The following is a 21,049-nucleotide window of genomic DNA, read 5'->3' as shown; positions in this document are numbered from 1 at the left end:
GTGGGGGGGGTTGGGGAAAGCATTATAGACAAGCTTAAATTTACCAGTGAAACTCTCACAGGCTTCTGAAAAGCCACAACCAAGAAGAGTGTGTCAAATTAGATGTGAAGTTGTTTTAACAACTCAAATGGTGCTTAAGACTCCTGAACTTGAAGAAGATTTGCAGTTATTCTTAACATGACTAAAAATGTAATCTTTTAAAAATCTGTAATAGCAATACTTCTGGAATAATGATCAACGTGCTTTCCAATTTTAAATTTTTCTGCTTTCCTGTTATAGTAGAAAGGTGACTTTTCTTAGATGTCCTCTTTCAACTAAGATTCCAGCTCTTGGTTGTCATTGTTAACTCTTTCCAAGCAAATGAACTGTACTCCACTTGCCCTTCTTACTGTTTTTATTCATTTTTCAAAAGAGTTTTCAGAAGGATTCTCTCATGTCTCTAACAGTAAAACCATGTATTATCAGCAAGTTTTTAATTGTCATTATTGCTATATAGCTCTTCTATTGATAAGTCACAGAGTTCTTCTCAAAATGAGAGAGCAAGTGAGAAATTTCTCACTTGAGAGAGATGAGATGGATTCCAGGCTCTTGTCTATGTTGAGAGATGTTGCAATCACAGCCACAACATACCTAGTCATGAAATGTAATCCTGCCTGCTGTTGCAAGAGGAGGAGAAGGCTGTTTGGTTTCTCAATGAGTTTTCATGTTGGCAATAAGCTATTTCAACAAAGTTAAGATTACACTGAATTTACTTGTGCCTGTCTGTCAATGTGTGCCAAATACGACATGACCTTTCAGTTTTTCTCAAGACAACTTTTTTTTTTTTTTGTCAAGTGGTACCTCAAATTCCTGGAGACTAGTCTTTAGTAGAGTTCCCAAGTGAAAACCAAATTCAGATGTACAGTCTGAGTCCGAGATGATTCTTTGGTAATTTTTGCATAATAAGGAGACACTGCAAAGGTCTCTCTTTTACTTCATCGGGTGAGTTATTTCACAATAAGTGCTGGATGTTGATTGCTTTTATCGTTCTGAGGATCAGTTTCATAACTGGGATGTTGCCTATTTTATGACACAGTTGGACTCTCGTCTCTAAAATTTAAGGACCTGGGATTACTTTGGGGTCATTTTAGACAGGCAGCTTTTAATGAGATGAACATTAAGGTGGCAAAGAGAATTTATTTTGGATAACTGAAATTTGGATGTTCAGAGTTGAGTTCTGTTGCTGAACCCTTTGAGCTTCATTTAATGTAAATACATTCTGGGGTTTGGTGGCATTGGGATTAGAACTAGAGTGTTTTTAGTGTTTAATTGTCATGTTTTCAATTTCTTTTAGGTATTACTTGTGGTCGTACACGCATCCCTGTCTTAGGAAAACTTGGGACTTTTGAAACTTGTTCCTTAAGACGAATTCCTCTTAGAAACTTTTCAGAAACACCAGCGTATTTTGCTTCAAAGGATGGTGCAAGCAAGGATGGTTCTGGGGATGGAAGCAAGGTAATCTCCATGAATTAGGTTTTTCAACAGTTTATATAAAATGTTTCTTAAATGTTTTTAGTAGATTTTTTTCCTTACTGGAAGTTAGAATCATCTTGAAATTTTTGCTAACTCTTGACATTTACTTCAAATTGCTACAGCTGACAGTGAAGAAAAAACAAATTGTATTGTGAATTTGTTAGCAGATAAACCTTCTAAATATCCCATAATGCTTTTACCAGTTTTATAAATATTTTTGCCTAGAGTAAAGGGACACTTGAAAACTTTGTGGGATGTTATAAATCCTCAACCAGTTTTCAGGATCTCAGAAAAGGGTAGCAATCAGAATTATTCTCCTTCCAAAGCCTACTACTCTCAAATAGGCTTTTTAAAGTAAGTACGTTTTAAAATGTTTTTGCTTTCAGAGCTGATTTAGTAGTTGTATTAAGACAAGTTTGTGAAAAGACCAGCTTTATTCTTGTTAGTAAATTGTAATCTATTTTCATCCTTGTCTTTATAGTGTTAATAAACAGCTTCTTCAGTTAAATGATTACCTGAAAATAAAAGTGCTCTTTAGTCAGCAAATAAGATTTTAAGAGTTCACAGGCTCACAAGGGTGTGCCTTAGTAGGGTGTGTTGTGACATCTGAGGAACTGTCCAGATGACACAGGGGTCTTCTGAAGGTTCAGATAAAACTTTTTTAAGAAATTAAGAAAGAAAAAGTTTTTAATAGTCATCTCTTTTTCTTCTTGAGAAGGGTTGTGAGGAGACATGAGTAGGTAAGCAAAGTTTAAAAAAAAAATAAATCAGGAACTGCTTTAGAAAATGGAAGATATCTTTGCTGTTTCCTAAAATGTAATAGCTTTTATTACTAATCAAAGTTCAAAGGTACAGAATGGATATAGATTTTAAAAATGTTAACCTTGAACACCACTAACCAGGGTAACATGGAGAAAGGCAAGTATGTCTCTGTCAGGGAACTCTGCCTTAGTAGTAAAAAGTAAAATATTTTCAAGCAATTTCTGAGATGCTTGTTTTATAGGCCGTATCTACCCTACAGCCATCTGCCAGCATAGCTACATCTGTCAAGGACGTGAGAAGAGTTGTGGCTTCAGAAACCCTTAGAGTCAACACAGTTGCGATAATGAAATTACTCTCTCTATAAGTATGATTTGTTTTCTTTTCTGGGGTTAGAATAAATTACGTTGAAATATACTATTAAAACATTCTGGACACAGTTGAGCTTGTTATTGTTCTAGTGTCAGTGAAGCAGTTCTGATGTAGATGTGGGATGCCTCTTCCATGGGCATCCAAAATTGGCAGACATGGGAAATGCAGATGTGCGTATGCTTCAAAATGTCTATATCGTGGTGTTCTAAGTTTTCAAAGCCTTTAAAAAATCCTAACAGTAGTTATTTTGTGATTCAGCTATTGCAATATTCATATTACTGGATTCCATAAGCACACTGCTAAATGCCTAATGTGACAGCTCCATTGTTTGGGGCTAATTGTCTGGAAATCTTTTTTAGAAGTCTGTCGGTGAGGGGGGTGGTAAAAAGTCAAGCTCTGGAAGCTCTGGGAAAGGAGGGAACCAGCTGCGCTGCCCGAAGTGTGGTGACTTGTGCACACACGTGGAGACCTTTGTGTGTAAGTTTTGATGAATACTTTATTTCTCAAATAGACATAAATATGACTGTATCTGTGATCTAATGTAGTTCTGATAGCTAAGTTTTAGCCTACCTAATTATACAATGTCAAAAACTCTGTTATGCTTACTTTGGCCACATTGGCGTAAGTGTATGTTGTCTCTATGGATACATTTGTGTAATTTCCTAAGATGTGTGGTGGAGCAGAATACGGTAGTGGAATTCAGACCGCAACTGTGAATATGTAGTTTTAAAATAGTTTGTTACATTTTATACAGTGGAAGAGATGCTCACATAAACACCACCATTTCAACTACCGATACTTCTTTCTGTGCATTATATAAATACATACTTATATGTACATTTGTAATGTCTGTCCTTTGTTTACTAAATTATAAAACTTTAATCCTGTGTGTACTGCTTATCCAGCAGAGGAATTAGTACATGACAGATGGCTTGCTAGAATGATCTGCTGTGGCAAAGTCAGATCTGTGATACATTTCAAATAGAAAATCCAAAATGTGTCAGATGCCTGGTGTCCAGCAGCAATAGCTGCTTTTTTTTTTTTGAAGGACAGTCCAGGGTAATGCCAGTTACGCTTTAGGTTCTATCAGACTTGAAGACATTTCTACTTTATTTCAGTGCTAACGAGACCAGCCTAGAAAATAGTTGTCAGAAAGCAAATACCTGTTGTTAGTTGGTGGGGCTCAAGGAGGAGGTATCAAGTCATAATCAGACTTGTGCACTAAGGTGCTTAAGACAAGGTCAGCATAAACTTGTTCAACAGTTGTTAATATTGCAGTTGATAAAAATAAGTGGATGTGCTATTATTTGCTGCTACTTATATAAATGACTTTAATAAAAATGATCAAACATCATGAATCACAAGACAGTTCTATAATAACTATGTATTTGTTAGACAAAACCATCAGATACAAGCTACTATTTTTTGTTCAAGAAATAGCAAGCTTTTTTTTTTTCTTAAACTATAGGCAACAAGGTTTTCTGAAAAATCTGGCACTAGTTGATAGAACTAGAAATACAATCTGTTGTGATGTTCAATATGTTGACCTGGACTAGGTGTGGTTGAAAACAGTGGAAGGTTTTTTAATTTCCTTTACTTTCTTATCACATGATTCATGAGCAGTCAGGGACATTTTGAAACTCACTACACTGGTGTGTTTGCTCTCCTTGTAACTGAAGTTTGTGCTTTTATCTGGAAATACCATTCAAGCATTGCCCCAGGGTAGAACAATTGCTGTGTACCTGTGGAAAGCAGAGATGTGATGTTGTCAGTGTCACTAGGAATCTCTAAGCATGCTTGAAAACTTTCTTAGAGGATTCATTCATGCTAATGTTATGGGAGAAAATGTCTGGTGTATGCAATCTCAGATTCACAAGTAGTGATACCATGCTGGAACTGCTGCATCTGAAGACACATGCACTGTAAGCAGCTTGGGACTGGAAACCCACTTTGTCGTTGTAAAATCAGTGTTGCTGCTGGTCAAATTTGTCAGAAGCGTCAAAATATGAGAAAGTCTGCTTATGAGTAATTGTTCTACTCTGAGGCTTTAGGATTTTACAGCCTTTAAATGAAGTCTGTTACTAGTTCAAACTAAGCACAGTGTCACCAGACAGTAGAGTAGAGCAGACTTTCCTTGTTCATCTTGAGAACAGCAGTCATCAGTTTTCTATGAATTGGTAACTTAAAAAAAAATTAAGCCAAAGATCATAATGGCTCTAATTTCTCAGAAGTTCCTGGAAGTCATGGTCAAGTTTTCTCTGACCTCTGTCTTTCTGATTTAGTCTGTTAATTTGAGCACACTGCTTCCCAGCCAACAGTAGAATATAAAGTGGTTAGAAAATGGAAGAGCTAAGTTCTAATTACCTTAAAAACAATTTTAAAAGAGAAAACAAACTTAAGAAAAAAAATAAATCTGTTCTGTTCTGCCCAAAATGAATGGGTTGCAGTTTGTATTAAACAGACTGGAACTTGATTTTTCAGGTAAGCCTATGATGCTGCTTAGTCAGGAAAAATGATGAATTTGTTCAATTCTGGTTTGAATTACCAAACTGCAGAGCCTTAAGTAAATATCTAAAGCCAAAGGGAAGTATACAATTAGCATTTGTATCAGTTTTAAAATGTTAGGTTTTTCAGTCATTTTGAGAGAAGTAGGGAAACAAAATACTGAATAAAAGCCACCCTTATTAGTAAATTAATTGCCATTGAGTGGCAATGTGACAAGCTGGTTGTCCAGTGGAGTTTTTAATGGGGCTTTACTTTGTACAGTATTTGCAGATACAAGCAATTTGCTTGGCAATGGTTTTCCAGTAATTAACAATTAAGGGAAGAATATGATGCAAGCCAAAGGGAATTTTTGCTTTGACACACTTTCTCAGCACTTCCTGTATTGTTTTAGGTTGTAAGACTCTAAGGAGAATTTTATGATCAGCGAAATAAGATGTGAGCCTCAGATGTAGAGTGAAATCCAACAGCTGTAAAGCTGATTGACATAAGCCTTATCTAGGTGCTGCTTTTACTGTCTCCACTTGATGCCATCAGGTTGGCTCCCATCCTCCAAAGCAAGATTTCCCTGCTACTCTATGTACTTAATAGGCAAGAAGCTTCCCTGCTGTCTTTTTAATAGTATCGTTTAATAGTAGCCCATTATCTCAACCCTACAAGTGTTTTCAAGATAAATCCTCCCAATTGTTCTGGCTTCCTGTATGTACTGTAAAAACACGGCCTTTCTCTTTGGCAAGGTCAGTGCATACGGACTTTAGAAATCTCTTTGGAAATGCAGCCTCCGTGGTAATGTTGCCTGAATCAAAACCAACACTTGACTTGCATTTTACCACAATGTAAATATTTGCAGACATCTTAAGGATGGTAAAGTAATTTCACATGAAGGCTCAGAGCAAATTTCTCAAGTTTCTTTGCTTGGTTAAAACTCATATGGATACCTTTTTCCAGATTGCTGTGTAGATGATAGAAACTGGCTAGTTTCACAACTGTGTTTTGATAACTGAGTCTCCTCCCCAAGGCACCCCATACATCAAAGTTTCTCTGTAACCACAGACCCCATTTGTCTTGCTCAAAATAGGAAGATCTCTAATAACTTTCCTCAGTGCTGCTTGGAGTAATTGATAAAAGTGTGCTCTGCACAATAATTTTTTTCAGTGAATGTTTTAAAGATGCACAATAGTATTCTTACAGCCTCCTCTTTAAATTCTATTTTTTTTTTTAACCATTCCTAATAAAGCTGACTGCTAGCATTGCATAAGGACAAACAGCCTCGTGGCACTGTAGTCATCAAGAGTATCAGAGGTGTTTTGAGTGAGTGTTGGAAGAAAGTTTGGGGTTTTTTTCTGCAATATTGTTGGTTAAATAATACCTATGTAAGAGGAGTGGGTGTATGCAAGTGGTTTTCCATCATGTTTCCATCAGGCAGATAACAGTAATTGGGAAGGTTGCCAGGAGAACTTTGCAGCTGTAACACAAATTTTCTTTGGAGTAGTGTTAATAAAGCTGTGATGGTCACAGTATTATGTGCTGCATTTTTAAAACAATCTGCTGGTATTACTTACCTCATTGTAAGTTGTCTTTAATATTAAAAAAACCCTCACCTGCTCCTATTTTGCTGATGCCAGCTCTATGGGAGGCAACAAGTTATAAATAAGCAGCTTGTTTATTGCTAGAGGCTGTATTAAAATCAGCTGGTATTACAGTGTTCAAGCAATTTTATAAAAACTTTTCATGATTTCAGAAGTTTTGACATTGAAATTTTTCATGTGGTTTTGCTACATTGCTTTTAATTTAATACATTTACTAATATATTTTAAGTCAGTCCTATTGCACATGATTTGCATTTAATAGCATAGTAATATGGTCAGAAAAGATCTGTCTTGAGTTACAAATTTATTCTTCTGTTTATTTTTGATTATTTCAACTTTGATTTTCCAAAGGAACAAAAAAAAATAGTGCAAGTTCTAGTTTGCAGGCTTTTGAAACCAGCCTTTGCAGATAACATGATTTCTTGAGACATACTTCACAAAGTTGTCAGTAGGAGGGTTTGGCTTTTTGAATCTGAAAGAAATTTGTTCTACTATTGACAGTAAAAATAAATAAGCAACAGATCTTGCAAAACAAAGTTCTGATTGTCTGTTGCATACCACAGCTGCCTCTTGTTGGGATGAGCCCTTTGCGTGACCCTGCTGTGCTCTGTGTCCTGGGCTCAGGTGACTGGAACACACTCCATAGTGTTCCACAGCCAGTGGAGTGCAAAGACTGGGAGAAGCCACATCTGTCCTTCCCCAAACCTGCTGCATGCTCTTGTTGAGACTGTGCATTGCTCCCCTGCACTTCGGAGTACTCTGGCCCTAACCACAATTTTTTCTTGCTTGCTAGTTTGAGGGTTAGGAGCAATTCCTGCATAGTTAGAAGTCCTCATTAATTTTGCATCGCTCCGAGATGCCAAGTATTATGAAACAGATTTTTTTGCTTTTTAATCCCTTCTTTGATTGCTGCTCTGCATTGTGACTTTATGGGCAAATTTCATTTCTTCTTTATCAAATTTCATAGTCCAGTAATTGCTTTTAAAGCTTCTAAGGTGAAGGAAGGGGAAGTGTTGTGTAAACACAGAGGTGGCTGTGCTGTCTTACTGGTGCTTATCCTGTGTATGACAAACTTGGGCAGTTGAATGAATGCTATCTAAGCAATTCCTCTTACCATTTTGTTTTACTTTTTCTACAGCTTCCACCCGTTTTGTGAAGTGTGAAAAGTGTCACCATTTTTTTGTTGTACTGTCAGAGGCAGACACAAAAAAGAGCATCATTAAAGAGCCTGAGTCAGCAGCAGAAGCTGTGAAATTGGCATTCCAGCAGAAGCCACCGCCTCCACCGAAAAAGGTAGGGTTCTTAATTTCATCCCAGTGTTTCCTTGTATTACAGCATGGTGAAATGTTTTATTTCTTAATCTGCATCAGGTGTGTAACAGTCTACTGTGACAGAGCAACAGACAAGAAAGACAATTAGCTCAAGATTAAACCTTTGAGAGCTATGTGACCTGGCAGAGCACTGATGAAGGGAACGAGGAGAATCATAGAATCACAGAATGGTTCTGATTTTAAAGGTTCTACAATTATAAAGGGGGCAAGAATCATAAGAGTGGTTTAGGTTGGAAGGGACCTCAAAGATCATCTAGTTCCAACTCCCTGCCACGGGCAGGAACACTTTCCACTAGCCCAGGTTGCCCAAAGCTCCATCCAACCTGCCTTGAACCCTTCCAGGGAGGGGGCAGCTACAGCTTCTCTGGACAACCTGTGCCAGGGCCTCACCAGGTCAAATTAACAGGGAAGAATTTCTACTTAACATCTAATCTAAATCTACCCTCTATCAGTTTAAACCTGTTGCTCCTCATCCTATCACTGTGCTTCCTGATGACAAGTCCCTCCCCACCTTTCCTGTAGCCTCTTTAAGTCCTTGGAGGCTGCTCTAAGGTCTCCCTGGAGCCTTCTCTTCTCCAGCTGAACACCCCCAACTCTCTCAGCCTGTCCTCACAGGGGAGGTTCTCCAGCCCCCTGAGCATCTTCGTGGCTTCCTCGTGCCCTGCTTGAGCAGGTCTGTGTCCTGATGTTTGGGGCCCCAGAGCTGGACCCAGCACTGCAGGGGGGGGATCTCACGAGAGCAGAGCAGAGGGGAAGAATCCCCTCCCTCGACCTGTTGGTCGCACTGCTTTTGCTGCAGTCCAGCACACGGGTGGCGTTCTGGGCTGAGAGTGCACGTTACTGGCTTTCATTCAGTTTACCATCCATTGACACCCCCAGGTCCTTGTCCCTGAGGCTGCCCTCAGTCAGCCTCACCCAGCCTGGCTTTGTGCTTGTGATTGCCCCGATCCATGGGCAGAACCTTGCCCTTGGCCTTGTTGAACTTCATGAGATTTGCATGGGCCTCTCCAGCCTGTCCAGGTCCCTCTGGATGGATCCCTTCCCTCCAGAATGTGACTGCACCACACAGCTCAGTGTTGATGGGGGACTTGCTGAGGGTGCCTCGATCCCACTGTGTTGCCAACAAAGTTGTTAAATAGTGCCAGTCCCAACCCCGACCCCTGAGGAATGTCACTCATCACTGCTCTCCACTTGGAGATTCCTTATCAACTGAGTGGTCCACCCATCAAATCCACGTCTCTCCAGTTTAGAGACAAGGATGTCCTGCAGGACAGTGTCAGATGCTTTGCACAAGTCCAGTTAGATGATGTCAGCTGCTCTTCCCTTATCCACCAACACTGTAACCCCATCACAGAAGGCCACCAGATTTCAGGCATGATTTGCCCTTAGTGAAGCCATGCTGGCTGTCACCAACCACCTCTTTGTTTTCCACATGCTCTTGAACAATTTCCAGGAGGATCCACTCCATGATCTTGTCAGACACAGAGGTGAGACTGGCCTGTAGTTACGTGGGTCTTCTTTCCCTTTTTAAAAACGGGGGTTATGTTTCCCCTTTTCCAGTCATCGGGAACTTCACCAGACTGCCACAACTTCTCAGATATGATGGACAGTGGCTTAGCCACTTCATCTGCCAGTTCCGTCAGAACCCATGGATGCATCTCATCAGGTCCCATGGGCTTGTGCACCTTGAGGTTCCTTAGATGGTCTTGAATCTGATCTTCTCCTACAGTGAGTGGGTAGTTCTTCATTCTCCCAGTCCTTGACTTTTCTTTCTGCCCCTTGAGTGGTGTGGCTAGAGCACTTGATGGTGAAGACTGAGGAAAAAAAGTCGTTGAGTACCTCAGCCTTCTCCATATCCTGGGTAATAAGGTCTCCTGTTTCCTTCAAGAGAGGGCCCCCATTTTCCCTAGTCTGTCTTTTATCACCAACATACCTATAGAAGCTCTTCTTTTTGTCCTTGACATCGATCAGGGCTTTGGTCTTTCTAACCTCATCCCTGGCTGCTTGGACAGTTTGTATTCTTACCAGGCTACTTGTCCTTGCTTCCACCCTCTGTAGGCTTCCTTGATGTGTTTGAGCTTGTTCAGGTAAATCAAAGTGGTTGGGCGTGTTTTCCTCTGCCGTTGTCTTGTGACTGAAGTCCAGTACCTTCATTTTCTCCTTGTGACCCTGACGCTAACCTTAACCCTTGCCAACTGCAGTATCTTTTATTTCCTGGTATGGCCTCATATTAAGCACCCTAATGCTAGCAGCTTCCTTCTGTAGCTGCAGAACCTTTTATCTGGCCCATTTCTGGGCTGATTGGCTTGTGGCTGTGATCCATCTTATGTAATTTGGTTTCCCTCTCAATAGGGAGGTTATTGTGTTTCAGTTTCTAGTGGACTGTAATGATTTCTGAAGCTGCACACGACTTCTGAATAGGATTCTTAAGAAATTAAGTATTCTTGAAACTTCTGTTCCTCTTACAAATTTGGGTAAAAATGATAATGGGTTTAAATATTAATAGGAGAGAACTGCAGACACAATGTGACTGCGGAAGTTCCATGTTTTTAAGTAAACTTATCAACAGGAACGTATTCTGTATTTTAGATGCTGGGTTTGTATTTCTTAGTTCTGTAGTGGTTGGTTTAGACCAAAGTCCATCTTTGGCACAATATACTGTTCTTTTTTGCTGCATGGTAGTTTAGAAGTGTCACTAAAATTGAGTTCTTTTTCAGATTTATAACTACCTCGACAAATACGTTGTTGGTCAGTGTTTTGCCAAGAAGGTGCTTTCAGTTGCTGTGTACAATCATTACAAAAGAATCTACAATAATATCCCAGCTAACCTGAGACAGCAAGCAGAAGTTGAAAAGCAGACTTCTTTAACACCGAGAGGTTTGTATGATTGGTATTTTTCTGGTCAAATAAAACTTAACACTTAAACTCTCTAAATTAAGAAATCTGAGAAACTTAATACCTTGACACTAGGTGTTCTGTAATTAGAATGAGCTAAAAAAGTTTCTATTAGGTTTAATTTTCACTGTATATAAATTTCTGTGATGTATTTAAAAGTAATCCAGAAGGTTTATGATGCCATGGGTATTGTCCACCATATTCCATGGTTAGCATTTTTTACTGACACGTGTTATTAGGTATTTTCCTTTAACTATAAAGTGAGCCTCCTAAATTTCTAATCTTATTTACTGCTTAATGGTAAATCTGCAGCTTTAATCTGCAAACAACAATGCAGATCATGAAGACAATAACTTGCATAGTGAATGTGATGAATAACTAGCTTTCTAGCCACATTTGCTGCTGTTGGCAGCGTCTCTTGGTCACCATAGTATTGTTCCATACCTAGCAAGAGTTGTAGGTGTAGATGGAGTTACTCTTGGCAGTACTTTTGCTACTGAGTAAGTGTGTAGCTATGTTGATCTAATTTATTTTTAGAAGTAGGATTAAGTGACTGTCTCTGATTCAAAGTGTTCCTTGATATTTTTTTTTTTAAGGTGTTTTGTTCTGTCTTGCAATAAATAGTATACTGAGTGATCAGTCTTCTTTGGTTTTTGAATTTATGTAAAGAAGTATTTTAACTAAGAGGGAAACATTAGTAGCACTTTTCTGGTAAGGGTAGGAGGTTGTGTACCTGGCACAGAGAAGTTCCTGACCCTCCACAGGAAGATAAAATGGTGCACACCCAGAGGGACTGGCACTGAACATTTAGAATGGATAGTATGAAATATGTGAAATCTTACATTGTAACATTCAGATATAAATGTGTTTAAGGAAGCCTTTTCAAAACAAAGATTATCTTACAGCATTTATTTTCCCATTCTATAAGTGGCTTTAAAATTAAAATCTAATCAGAGGTAACAGACTTAACTGTTTTAAGAGTAGAAAGCTTGCTGTCATTTTAAAAACATGCAAGTTGGGTTTTAGATTAGTTTTGACAGAAAAAAAAATTTATGGGCATTTCTGGTTAGAAATACATTCATACACGGTGCTGAGATGTATTCAGAAGAGGGCAAGAGGTGGAGAATTTATAAGCGTTTATAAACTTATTTTTTGTTACTGTTTTCATCCTCTCTCTTAGAATTAGAAATCAGAAGACGGGAGGATGAGTACAGATTTACAAGTAAGTGAACTCTCTCCTCATGTCCTCCTCTGTAACATCTACTCCTTTGGTGTTAACGTAGATTAGTGACCACTAGTTTGAAATGCTAGGTAACATCCTGTTTGCTTTTCTTCTGTAAGTAAATTTAATTGATGGTACTGAGCATATTTTTAGGAGAGGTTACTAGGGTCTGACTCTTTATCTAGTTCTAGGTAAAAAGTAATTAACATTTAAAGATGTCTTTTATGAAGTTGGCTAAATAATTACCTGTCCTTAGAGTTGTCCTTAAAGTGGAAATTAAGATTTATTTTTAATTTAGAACTGAGGTCCAATTATATTAATAATGCCACACAAGATATGATGGGAGGTAGCTAGTAAGGGAAGTTAGGCAACTGTTCTCTGTAGGATATTTGTACTCTTAAAAGGCACTGTCACCTTGAACCTCAGAATGCCTTTTTTTTTTTCCTCCCCACCCACCCTAATCCAAGTGAGGTCAGTTATGTTTGTTTTCAGTTCACTGGAACTTTCACTGGCTATTGAACTTCTTCCTTGGTCTAGTGTTAGGTCAGTTTGTAATTCCAGTTACATCTCTTCAAACCAGTTTTCTTAATCTTCAGTATTCTACCCTGTGAACCAATGAAAACTCTAATGCTCTGAAAAAAGAAAATTCAGCTCAGTGTCTATATCCGTGTGTACAAAACCTGTAACAACTGATCTAAGAAAAGTTTTTAAGTCCTGAGAGTAGACCTGTACAATGCTTTTGTAATTGTTACAGTATACCAGCTTTTGTACCTTTTTATCATAGAAATCAACTGCTTGGGTTTATTTCTTCTTATCTGTTAAAAATAAAAAATTGCAGTTAAAATGAGTCAATTTGTAGGGACTGAAAATTTCTCATTTTTAATGGAGTATTTTTAGATAATCCACTGTACCACTGGAAATTATTTTCATATGTGCAAATATGTGCTTGTACAAAAATATGATTAAAACTCATGTTTTTGTATAAATTGTGCCATACTTCTGTTGCAGTCCTATCTGTAAACTTCTGTACAGATAGAATTACAAGTTTGCAGAACAAAACAGAAGAATCAAAGTTTTATTGTGTATTTAAGGAAATGACAGACCTTGTCAGTGCTCAAACAGTACTGTTACTGTTCTCTTCAGAACTACTGCAGATTGCTGGCATCAGTCCACACGGTAATGCGTTAGGAGCATCAATGCAGCAACAAATGAACCAGCAGATACCTCAGGAAAAACGGGGAGGAGAAGTATTAGATTCACCCAATGATGACATAAAACTTGAAAAAAGTAATATTTTGCTGCTTGGACCAACTGGATCAGGTATACAGTGGCATGTTTTTATAGGTGTCAGATTTTTCTTAGACTTGATTGTTAATGAGTGATTTTCTTCTTTTGTGATTATTCTAATTTGGTGTAAAAAAAAAAAAAATAAAAAAAGCGTTAAACGGTGCTTTCATGCCATGGTAACAAGCTGAGCTAAATACTGTGAAAAGGAAGGAGATCTGGTCATGTGGTTTTCTTTTTGGTTTTTGTTTTGTTTTTAAACGCCTATATTATTTACTAAAATGTGCATGTTTCACTAAACTGAAATGACACATTTAAAGTTTCTCTGCTTTGGATGATGAGATGCTGTGATTAGTGTTGTTTGACCTCTGGGACAGATCACTTACAAGGAGGCTTAAAAGAGAAATTATATTTGTGTGTTTGTAAGTGAAGTGATAAACATTTTGCAGACTATTAGGGAGAACATTCACTAAATATTATTTTAATTTTTGTTTCTTCCCAACTTCAAAGCAGGAGCAATTAGACTTCACCTTGAGTGTCTGCAAAGTACTACTGGTTTATTTAATCTTTAATCTATGCAAGTACATGTATTTTGGTTTCTATATTGTGTGATATTTCTGATACTGTATGCATTTCAAGCTGCTTCAGATGTGTAGTATTAGTCTAATTCAGAAATACAGCTTGCCAACAGAAAACACTGTTCATGAAAACTGACTTCCTTGGAAAATATTTTATATGAATATATGAACATGCTGGCATAATTCAAAATGTCTAATGGTGGTGATGATGATCCTATAGTAAATGTTTGGTTTGTGTGCTCTAAAGAAATGTATGTAAGTGACACAGTTTTTATTTTATCAGGTAAAACCTTGCTGGCTCAGACTCTAGCTAAATGCCTAGATGTACCTTTTGCTATCTGTGATTGTACTACCTTAACTCAAGCTGGCTATGTTGGTGAAGACATTGAATCTGTCATCGCAAAACTCCTGCAGGATGCTAACTACAATGTAGAAAAAGCTCAGCAAGGTAAACTTTTACAATACATTTCCTGAAGTTCATTCTTAGACTCTGTTAATTTGCCTAAGTGCTCTAAACTTTGAGACCACCAGCATTTCTGTAATTTATATTCCTTGCATGTACCTGAATTTTAACACTTGAAATCAGAAGTAATAAACCCGCAAAGAGCTGTACGGATATCTTGTGGGTTTTGTTCTTGTCCCTAGTTGGACAAGATTGTATACATTTTTGCAACCTCCAGTATGGAAGTAGAACAGACTGCTGCTGTCTTGCATTACATTCTTTCTTGTATATAAGTTCTTGCTTCTCTTAAAAAGTGAAATCTTTCATAAATCCATTTTCTGTCACTGCAGGAATTGTTTTTCTGGATGAAGTAGATAAGATTGGCAGTGTTCCTGGTATTCATCAGCTACGGGATGTTGGAGGAGAAGGTGTTCAGCAAGTACGTACTACTGTGGAGTGATTTTACTTCATAAGCAAACAGCCCATCAAGTCTGAATATCATCCTATCATATGTCAAGTAGCATGGGAGTGTATAGAGTCATAGTTCTTCAGTTGCTTAATTATTAACCTTTGAAACCCTCATCTTTCCTCTTTACTTTCTTCACTAAAAAAAATAAATATCTAAACCAACTTGAGACTGCTTCATAGAAACATTTTGACTGAAAAAGTCTGCAGCATTCAGATGAAAGTTGCGTAACATAGGCAAGAATAGATAACACTTCCTATTCTGACAAAACTTGAGGTAACTCATTACTAATTACAGCTCATAGTGTGCATGGGAGTCACATTAGGGAGATTTTTGTCTATCCTTGAATGAGATTGTTTGTCTCATATGGAAAACTGATTTCTTTAGACACTTACTATAAAGACATAAGGGGTTAAAAGAATGTAAATACATCTGTGAAAGTAAGCACAGTATGGTGTGCCACCTTATGTGATACTACACAGTGAAATTGTATGTTGATTATTTCTTCTTTCCTCCTTAGGGCTTGTTAAAATTACTAGAAGGCACAATAGTAAATGTTCCAGAAAAGAATTCTCGTAAACTACGTGGAGAAACAGTGCAGGTTGACACAACAAACATCCTCTTTGTAGCTTCTGGTGCTTTTAATGGTCTTGACAGAATTATCAGCAGGAGGAAAAATGAGAAAGTGAGTGCATCAGGCTGTATTTGAACTGAAAAATATCATCTTATTTACTGTTCACACTAACAACTCGTAAAGGTCTTGCTATATTTGTAAACCCACTAAGTTTGTTTGTAGAGCTGTGGTTTACCATCTGTTATCTGGGAACCTGAGGTCAAGCCTAAGAAAGGTAACAAAGAACAAGCTAACTGTTAGTAGGCTTAAGTAGCTTGCAGCAGTCTCTGCTTCCACAGAGAAATTTTTAGCATACACAAATAGAGAATGGTTTAACGGTTGAAATAGATGATCTTCAAGGTCTTTTCCAACCTAGATGGTTCTGTGATACTGTAATAGAAAAAGGGGCGGGGGGAAGGTTTTAAGCTGTTGGTGGAGGACTACATACTTAAGTGGTAAAATTTTTTACATTGCTCTCATGTCCTATGTTTCTTAAAAACAAGATGTGAAACAGTCCTAGGAATTATAAGACTTCTTTCAGTTGCAGTGTATCAAGTGTGAAACTGAGAAGAAGCTTTTTTACTGATATCCAGATGTTTATTGATACTCATACAGTTTGAGCAAATGGTGCTAAAAGCTATTATCCTAAAACATCTTGTCACACATTTACTGTTCTGTGTGTTAATGTCTGGGGACAGAGCTTTTCTGGCAAAATCTACACCCTGTTTCTAACAGGGGAGTAACTGAAATTCAAATTAGTGTTTATGATAATTCATGTAGCTTTTCACGCAAGTATTCTTGCATGCAATTGCTTCACTTCTGAAGAGCCCTTTTTAGTGTCACTGGTATTTGTGAACTTACCAGGACATGTTACTAACTTTTTTTATATTCGGAGAAACTTGCTCTTAGGATGGTGTATTGATACCTTACTGAGGGAATTAAATGTTAGAAGAACCTGAGTGCAAGAGGTCTAATTTTACTCTTAAGTGATTTATCAAGCTTGAGTTAATATATAATGACATAATCAGTCACACTTTTTTTTTTTTTAATGCACATGGAATGTGATTTAGTTACATAAGGAAAACTTACAGAACTGTAATAGTTAACGCATTTGTTTTGCAGTATCTAGGATTTGGGACACCATCTAATATGGGAAAAGGCAGAAGAGCTGCAGCAGCAGCTGATCTTGCAAATATAAGTGGAGAGTCTGATCCACATGAAGATATTGAAGAAAAGGATCGCTTGCTGCGTCATGTGGAAGCCAGAGATCTCATTGAGTTTGGCATGATTCCCGAGTTTGTGGGACGTCTGCCTGTTGTAGTTCCTCTGCACAGCCTAGATGAGAAAACCCTTGTACGGATTCTTACTGAGCCACGAAATGCTGTGGTTCCTCAATACCAGGCACTGTTCAGCATGGATAAGGTTTGAATTTTTATTTGATGACTCTTCAATATTCTTGTTTATAAATAGTGTTAAAGTGATCTAAAATATCAAGTGACATCACTTCTTGCCCCCACATATGCACTTCCCCACTCTGAAAATAAGTAAGCTAACTTGTTAAAACCTGACCAGTTTAGACTGGATATTTGTCCTTGTGGGGCAAATGATCTGGAAGTAATTGAGCTGCTCTTCCATGTTAACATTCAAATGAACATCTGTGACCTTGCCTAATAGACATCGAGAGCCGCTTCCTGTGCTGTAGAGGTACTTGTAGTAGTTGTATGTGAAGGGATCAGTACTGGGAATGTTAGTCAAATATTAAGTGTAGCTGAAGCTTTCTGTGTGTAGCTTAAACGTTAAATGTTCTGGTCTGTAACAGACAGCTACTGTCTGTTATTTTCAGTAATGCGCTGTTGCACTCAACACATGTGAGTTATGAATTAAATAAATAGCTTACTGTTTTTCTCGATATAGTGTGAATTAAATGTAACTGAAGATGCATTGAAGGCTATAGCCAGACTGGCCCTGGACAGAAAAACTGGTGCAAGAGGTCTTCGATCTATAATGGTGAGTATATTGTCTCATATTGAGTAAATGAAGCTATGTACATTTGCGTGTACGAACTTAATTGTGACAATTTTCAGTCAAGACCTCACTTAATTCTGGGTCTTGTGCAGTAAGTCTTTCTAAAAGTTTGAGTATTCAGACTTCTTCCAAGAAAATCCTGTAGCTCTGAAAATGACTTGCTAGCCATATTGTTATGTAGAAGAGGGCATACAGAAATATTTTTTCCCTCTATTTTCTTGTAGGAAAAGCTGTTGCTGGAGCCCATGTTTGAAGTGCCCAATTCTGACATTGTATGTGTGGAAGTTGACAAAGATGTTGTAGAAGGCAAAAAAGAGCCAGGATACATTAGGTAAAACAATAATGGAAGTATCAGAACAGATGAGTAATACAGCTGGACAGGTATTCTGATGTTTGCTATAGGAACAAACATATAAACACAAAATTGTGCACACAAGCTGAAAAGGATCCAATTCTCTGTATATTGTACACAGCTGAATTAGTGCCTGTTCTGTCTTAGACACTTTGGGTTTGTATTGCTTTAGTTTTTAAATAGAAATTTTAAAATAAACTTATATATGAAGTTACTTTAAGCCTTTTGTGTGTGTGTGTGTGTGTGTGTATACCTGTAGAAATAGAAGTAGATTATAAGCATTGTAAGTTAACAGTAACAATCTGAAATTTAATAGCAGCTGTACTGAAATTTCTGAAAAGGAACTTTTTCCTTCTTCCTGATTTCTACACTGAGGTGGTTTATTTTAAATGCAATCTCCAGGCTGCTGTAGTTTTCTTCTCCCTTGCTTTTGAAGGAGTGGAGAGCCACAAAGTCACGCTATTGATTTACTGAACCCTTGCTAAAATAATCATTTTAATGTTGTAAGGATGATATTATGGTAATAATGTGGTGTAATGCTGAAAGCACTGGACAAAACTGGATTTAAAAAAAAAAAATAATTTAGTGAACAAAAGATGGGGCTGAGAGGGAATGGGTCAGGTTAGAACCTCAGGTCTGAAATTTGGGAACTCTGACTTGGTTTCTACCCTGACAGCCTTTTTGAGTGAGTGTTTCCACTGAGGTACATGCTTTATTATATTCATCTGTGTCTGTGCTGAAGCTTGGCTTGGCACACCTAGTGTCTTGAGAGGGGTGGTTGGAGTGGAATGTACTAAGACTGATTGATGGGTTGCTTTAAGTGTTTTTGTAGAGCACAAGAATTCACGTTTGCTGTAAATACTAAATTTACTGATTAAATCAAATAACTGAATTTGGTAGCATTTTGATTTTCAGTAATGAGGCTGCATACTGGTAGTAGTGTAAATCTGCACAGCACCATTTTCAGACTAGAAGGTCATTTAGCAGATGGATCCTTGTCAGAGCATTTGTCATTGGGGCACTTTGCAGGTGGCATGTTTAACAGAAGCTATGGAAACTGTCTCCATTCTTCCCTTCCATTTCTAAAGTATCTGATCAGTTTGTTTTAATTATAGGGCTCCCACTAAAGATTCATCTGAAGAAGAGTATGACTCTGGCGTTGAGGAGGAAGGCTGGCCTCGACAAGCAGATGCTGCAAACCATTAAATACTGTCAAAATGCTCACCTGCATAAAGTACACGTGGTTATTTCCTTACGATTGTCTCTGGCTTCAGTCTGATACTACAGGCATTGGATCTCTCTTGGATACAATACGTGATGAGGAACTTTATTAGATAAATCAGATCTTATATTTTATTGCAACATCACATTGATTAATTGATGGACATTGTGTGGACTTGGATGGCATAATGTTCAAATATGAATTGTATATTACACTTGTTCAATTAAAATGTATAGCAAATATAGTAGCACCTGGATTGCTCTTTCTAGAAGCTAAAACAGCAATGTGGGTGCTGCCCATAGTTAGGTTTTACAATAATGTTACTCTACAAATGGGAAATCAAGATTAAGAATCAGTAGATGGTGAATAAACTATTAGCTCCTCATATGAGTCACAGGGGGGTTACATTCAGGTCAGTGTTAGATTTCTGCTGGTGTTTGAAACCAGGTGGGTGCTGGAGTGACTTGTTACATTGGTGGGGGGAAGCCCTTGCAACAGGGTTTTGGAAAAAATGGAATACACTTTCTGACACTGCTGGGAGATTTTGCAAAAATGTGACACTAGTTGTTACAGTAATTTGAATGCGATATCAAATAATATCTTCACCTCTCCGTTAGGAGTAAGTTTCAGTCACCTTGAATACTGTGAAAGAAGGTGAAGTCAGTAATTTGCTGATTTTTCCAGAGGGGTAAACAAGATTTCTAGGAAGTGGTAAGCCATCTGAATTTGGATGAGAAGTCGACTTAAATTTTAAAATATTAATGTTCTAATATAGTACATTTTGTTTAACGTATTGGAACTATCATGCATCAATTTTTTGGTGCCAGGTATTTGCCCAACCTATCTTATAATGTTAAGAGATGAAATAAGTAAATGTATAATATTTTTGATGTTACCAGTAGTGATTGTTCACATGACAGTGCTTTTTAAGTTATATGCTCAAATGCTAGTTTTGCATCGTGGTTTTGTCTTTGATTTTTAGTCTCATGGCAAAGCAACCCTCCCTTTCTGTTCTACACCAAAATTATTTCAATCCTTTAGGAAAGTCTTTGTAAAAACACTAAAGGACCTGTATGTCTTTAATTTGTTTCAGGAATTAAAATTGTTGCTTATGACTTTTGTTTTGTCCTTTGGTGATACGTGGACTTAAGTTTTACTAACCTTTTTTTCTAAAATTTTAATACACCATATTTAAATAAAACTTCCATTCTTTTCAGTCTAGTGGATGTGTTAGGACAGGAAAGGATACTGCAGATGTGTTGACCCTATTTTTGTTGTTAATTTTTGTCACGTAAATTTTATGTAATACTTATGTTCTTATCTAGAAACAGTGTGATGTGCAGTTGTAGTCAGGTGCAACAGATACTTCCCTTAGGATTTCACTTGTTTTCAGGTTAAATGACCCACTAATGGTTCAGAAGAAGCTGCATTGGGAGTTCAGGATATTTCTAGAAACTTTAGTCCCCTCAAAATGGGAATCTGTAGTGAACTATCTGTAACTGCATCCTCACTTTCCTTTTTGTAGAGTGAAAAAAAATAACCGCTTTTACTTCTGAATCCTTTAATTCAAATCCTTTTTTTAAACGCATTGAAAAAAACCCAACATTTTAGGCGAAACTGTTCAACAACTTCGTTTTGAAAGTTGTTTGGAATTATGTAACCAAGATCCATTTTTAAGGACATGAAATGCTGTAACTACAGTTTGTACTTCACCTCTGGCGTTTGAATAAAACAAAGCGAATAATCAAGCAGCGGAGAGTTGTCATCCCTGACGTTATCCCCAGAAATTTTAAATGTTGTGGGTGTGTTTATTTTTTTTAAGTCGATCTATATCAAAGGAAAGGTGCTCTGGCGGCTGGGGGTGGCTGGGCGGGGCGGGGCGGCC

General features: G+C 37.7%; 1 protein-coding gene across 1 annotated transcript in view; it reads left to right on the top strand.

Annotated features, from left to right (window-relative positions):
• Positions 1 to 20,701, top strand: part of CLPX (caseinolytic mitochondrial matrix peptidase chaperone subunit) — a 25,915-nt gene extending 5,214 nt beyond the window's left edge. Inside the window, exons 3-15 of the mRNA XM_026856049.1 lie at positions 1,334 to 1,494; positions 3,003 to 3,120; positions 7,873 to 8,027; positions 10,783 to 10,942; positions 12,141 to 12,182; positions 13,326 to 13,502; positions 14,328 to 14,492; positions 14,837 to 14,925; positions 15,473 to 15,637; positions 16,688 to 16,987; positions 17,480 to 17,572; positions 17,815 to 17,921; positions 19,058 to 20,701. Of these exons, the coding sequence (XP_026711850.1) occupies positions 1,334 to 1,494; positions 3,003 to 3,120; positions 7,873 to 8,027; positions 10,783 to 10,942; positions 12,141 to 12,182; positions 13,326 to 13,502; positions 14,328 to 14,492; positions 14,837 to 14,925; positions 15,473 to 15,637; positions 16,688 to 16,987; positions 17,480 to 17,572; positions 17,815 to 17,921; positions 19,058 to 19,148 (1,823 nt within the window). The 3' untranslated portion in view covers positions 19,149 to 20,701. The remainder of the gene's footprint in view (positions 1 to 1,333; positions 1,495 to 3,002; positions 3,121 to 7,872; positions 8,028 to 10,782; positions 10,943 to 12,140; positions 12,183 to 13,325; positions 13,503 to 14,327; positions 14,493 to 14,836; positions 14,926 to 15,472; positions 15,638 to 16,687; positions 16,988 to 17,479; positions 17,573 to 17,814; positions 17,922 to 19,057) is intronic.
• The last annotated feature ends 348 nt before the right edge of the window (positions 20,702 to 21,049 follow it).

This window comes from Athene cunicularia (genome assembly GCF_003259725.1).
Source record: "Athene cunicularia isolate RWA chromosome 10 unlocalized genomic scaffold, athCun1 chr10_part1, whole genome shotgun sequence".
In the NCBI taxonomy this organism is placed as follows: Eukaryota; Metazoa; Chordata; class Aves; order Strigiformes; family Strigidae; genus Athene; species Athene cunicularia.
The sequence above is the reverse complement of the archived record's forward strand: the minus strand, read 5'-3'. Positions and strand labels throughout refer to the sequence as shown.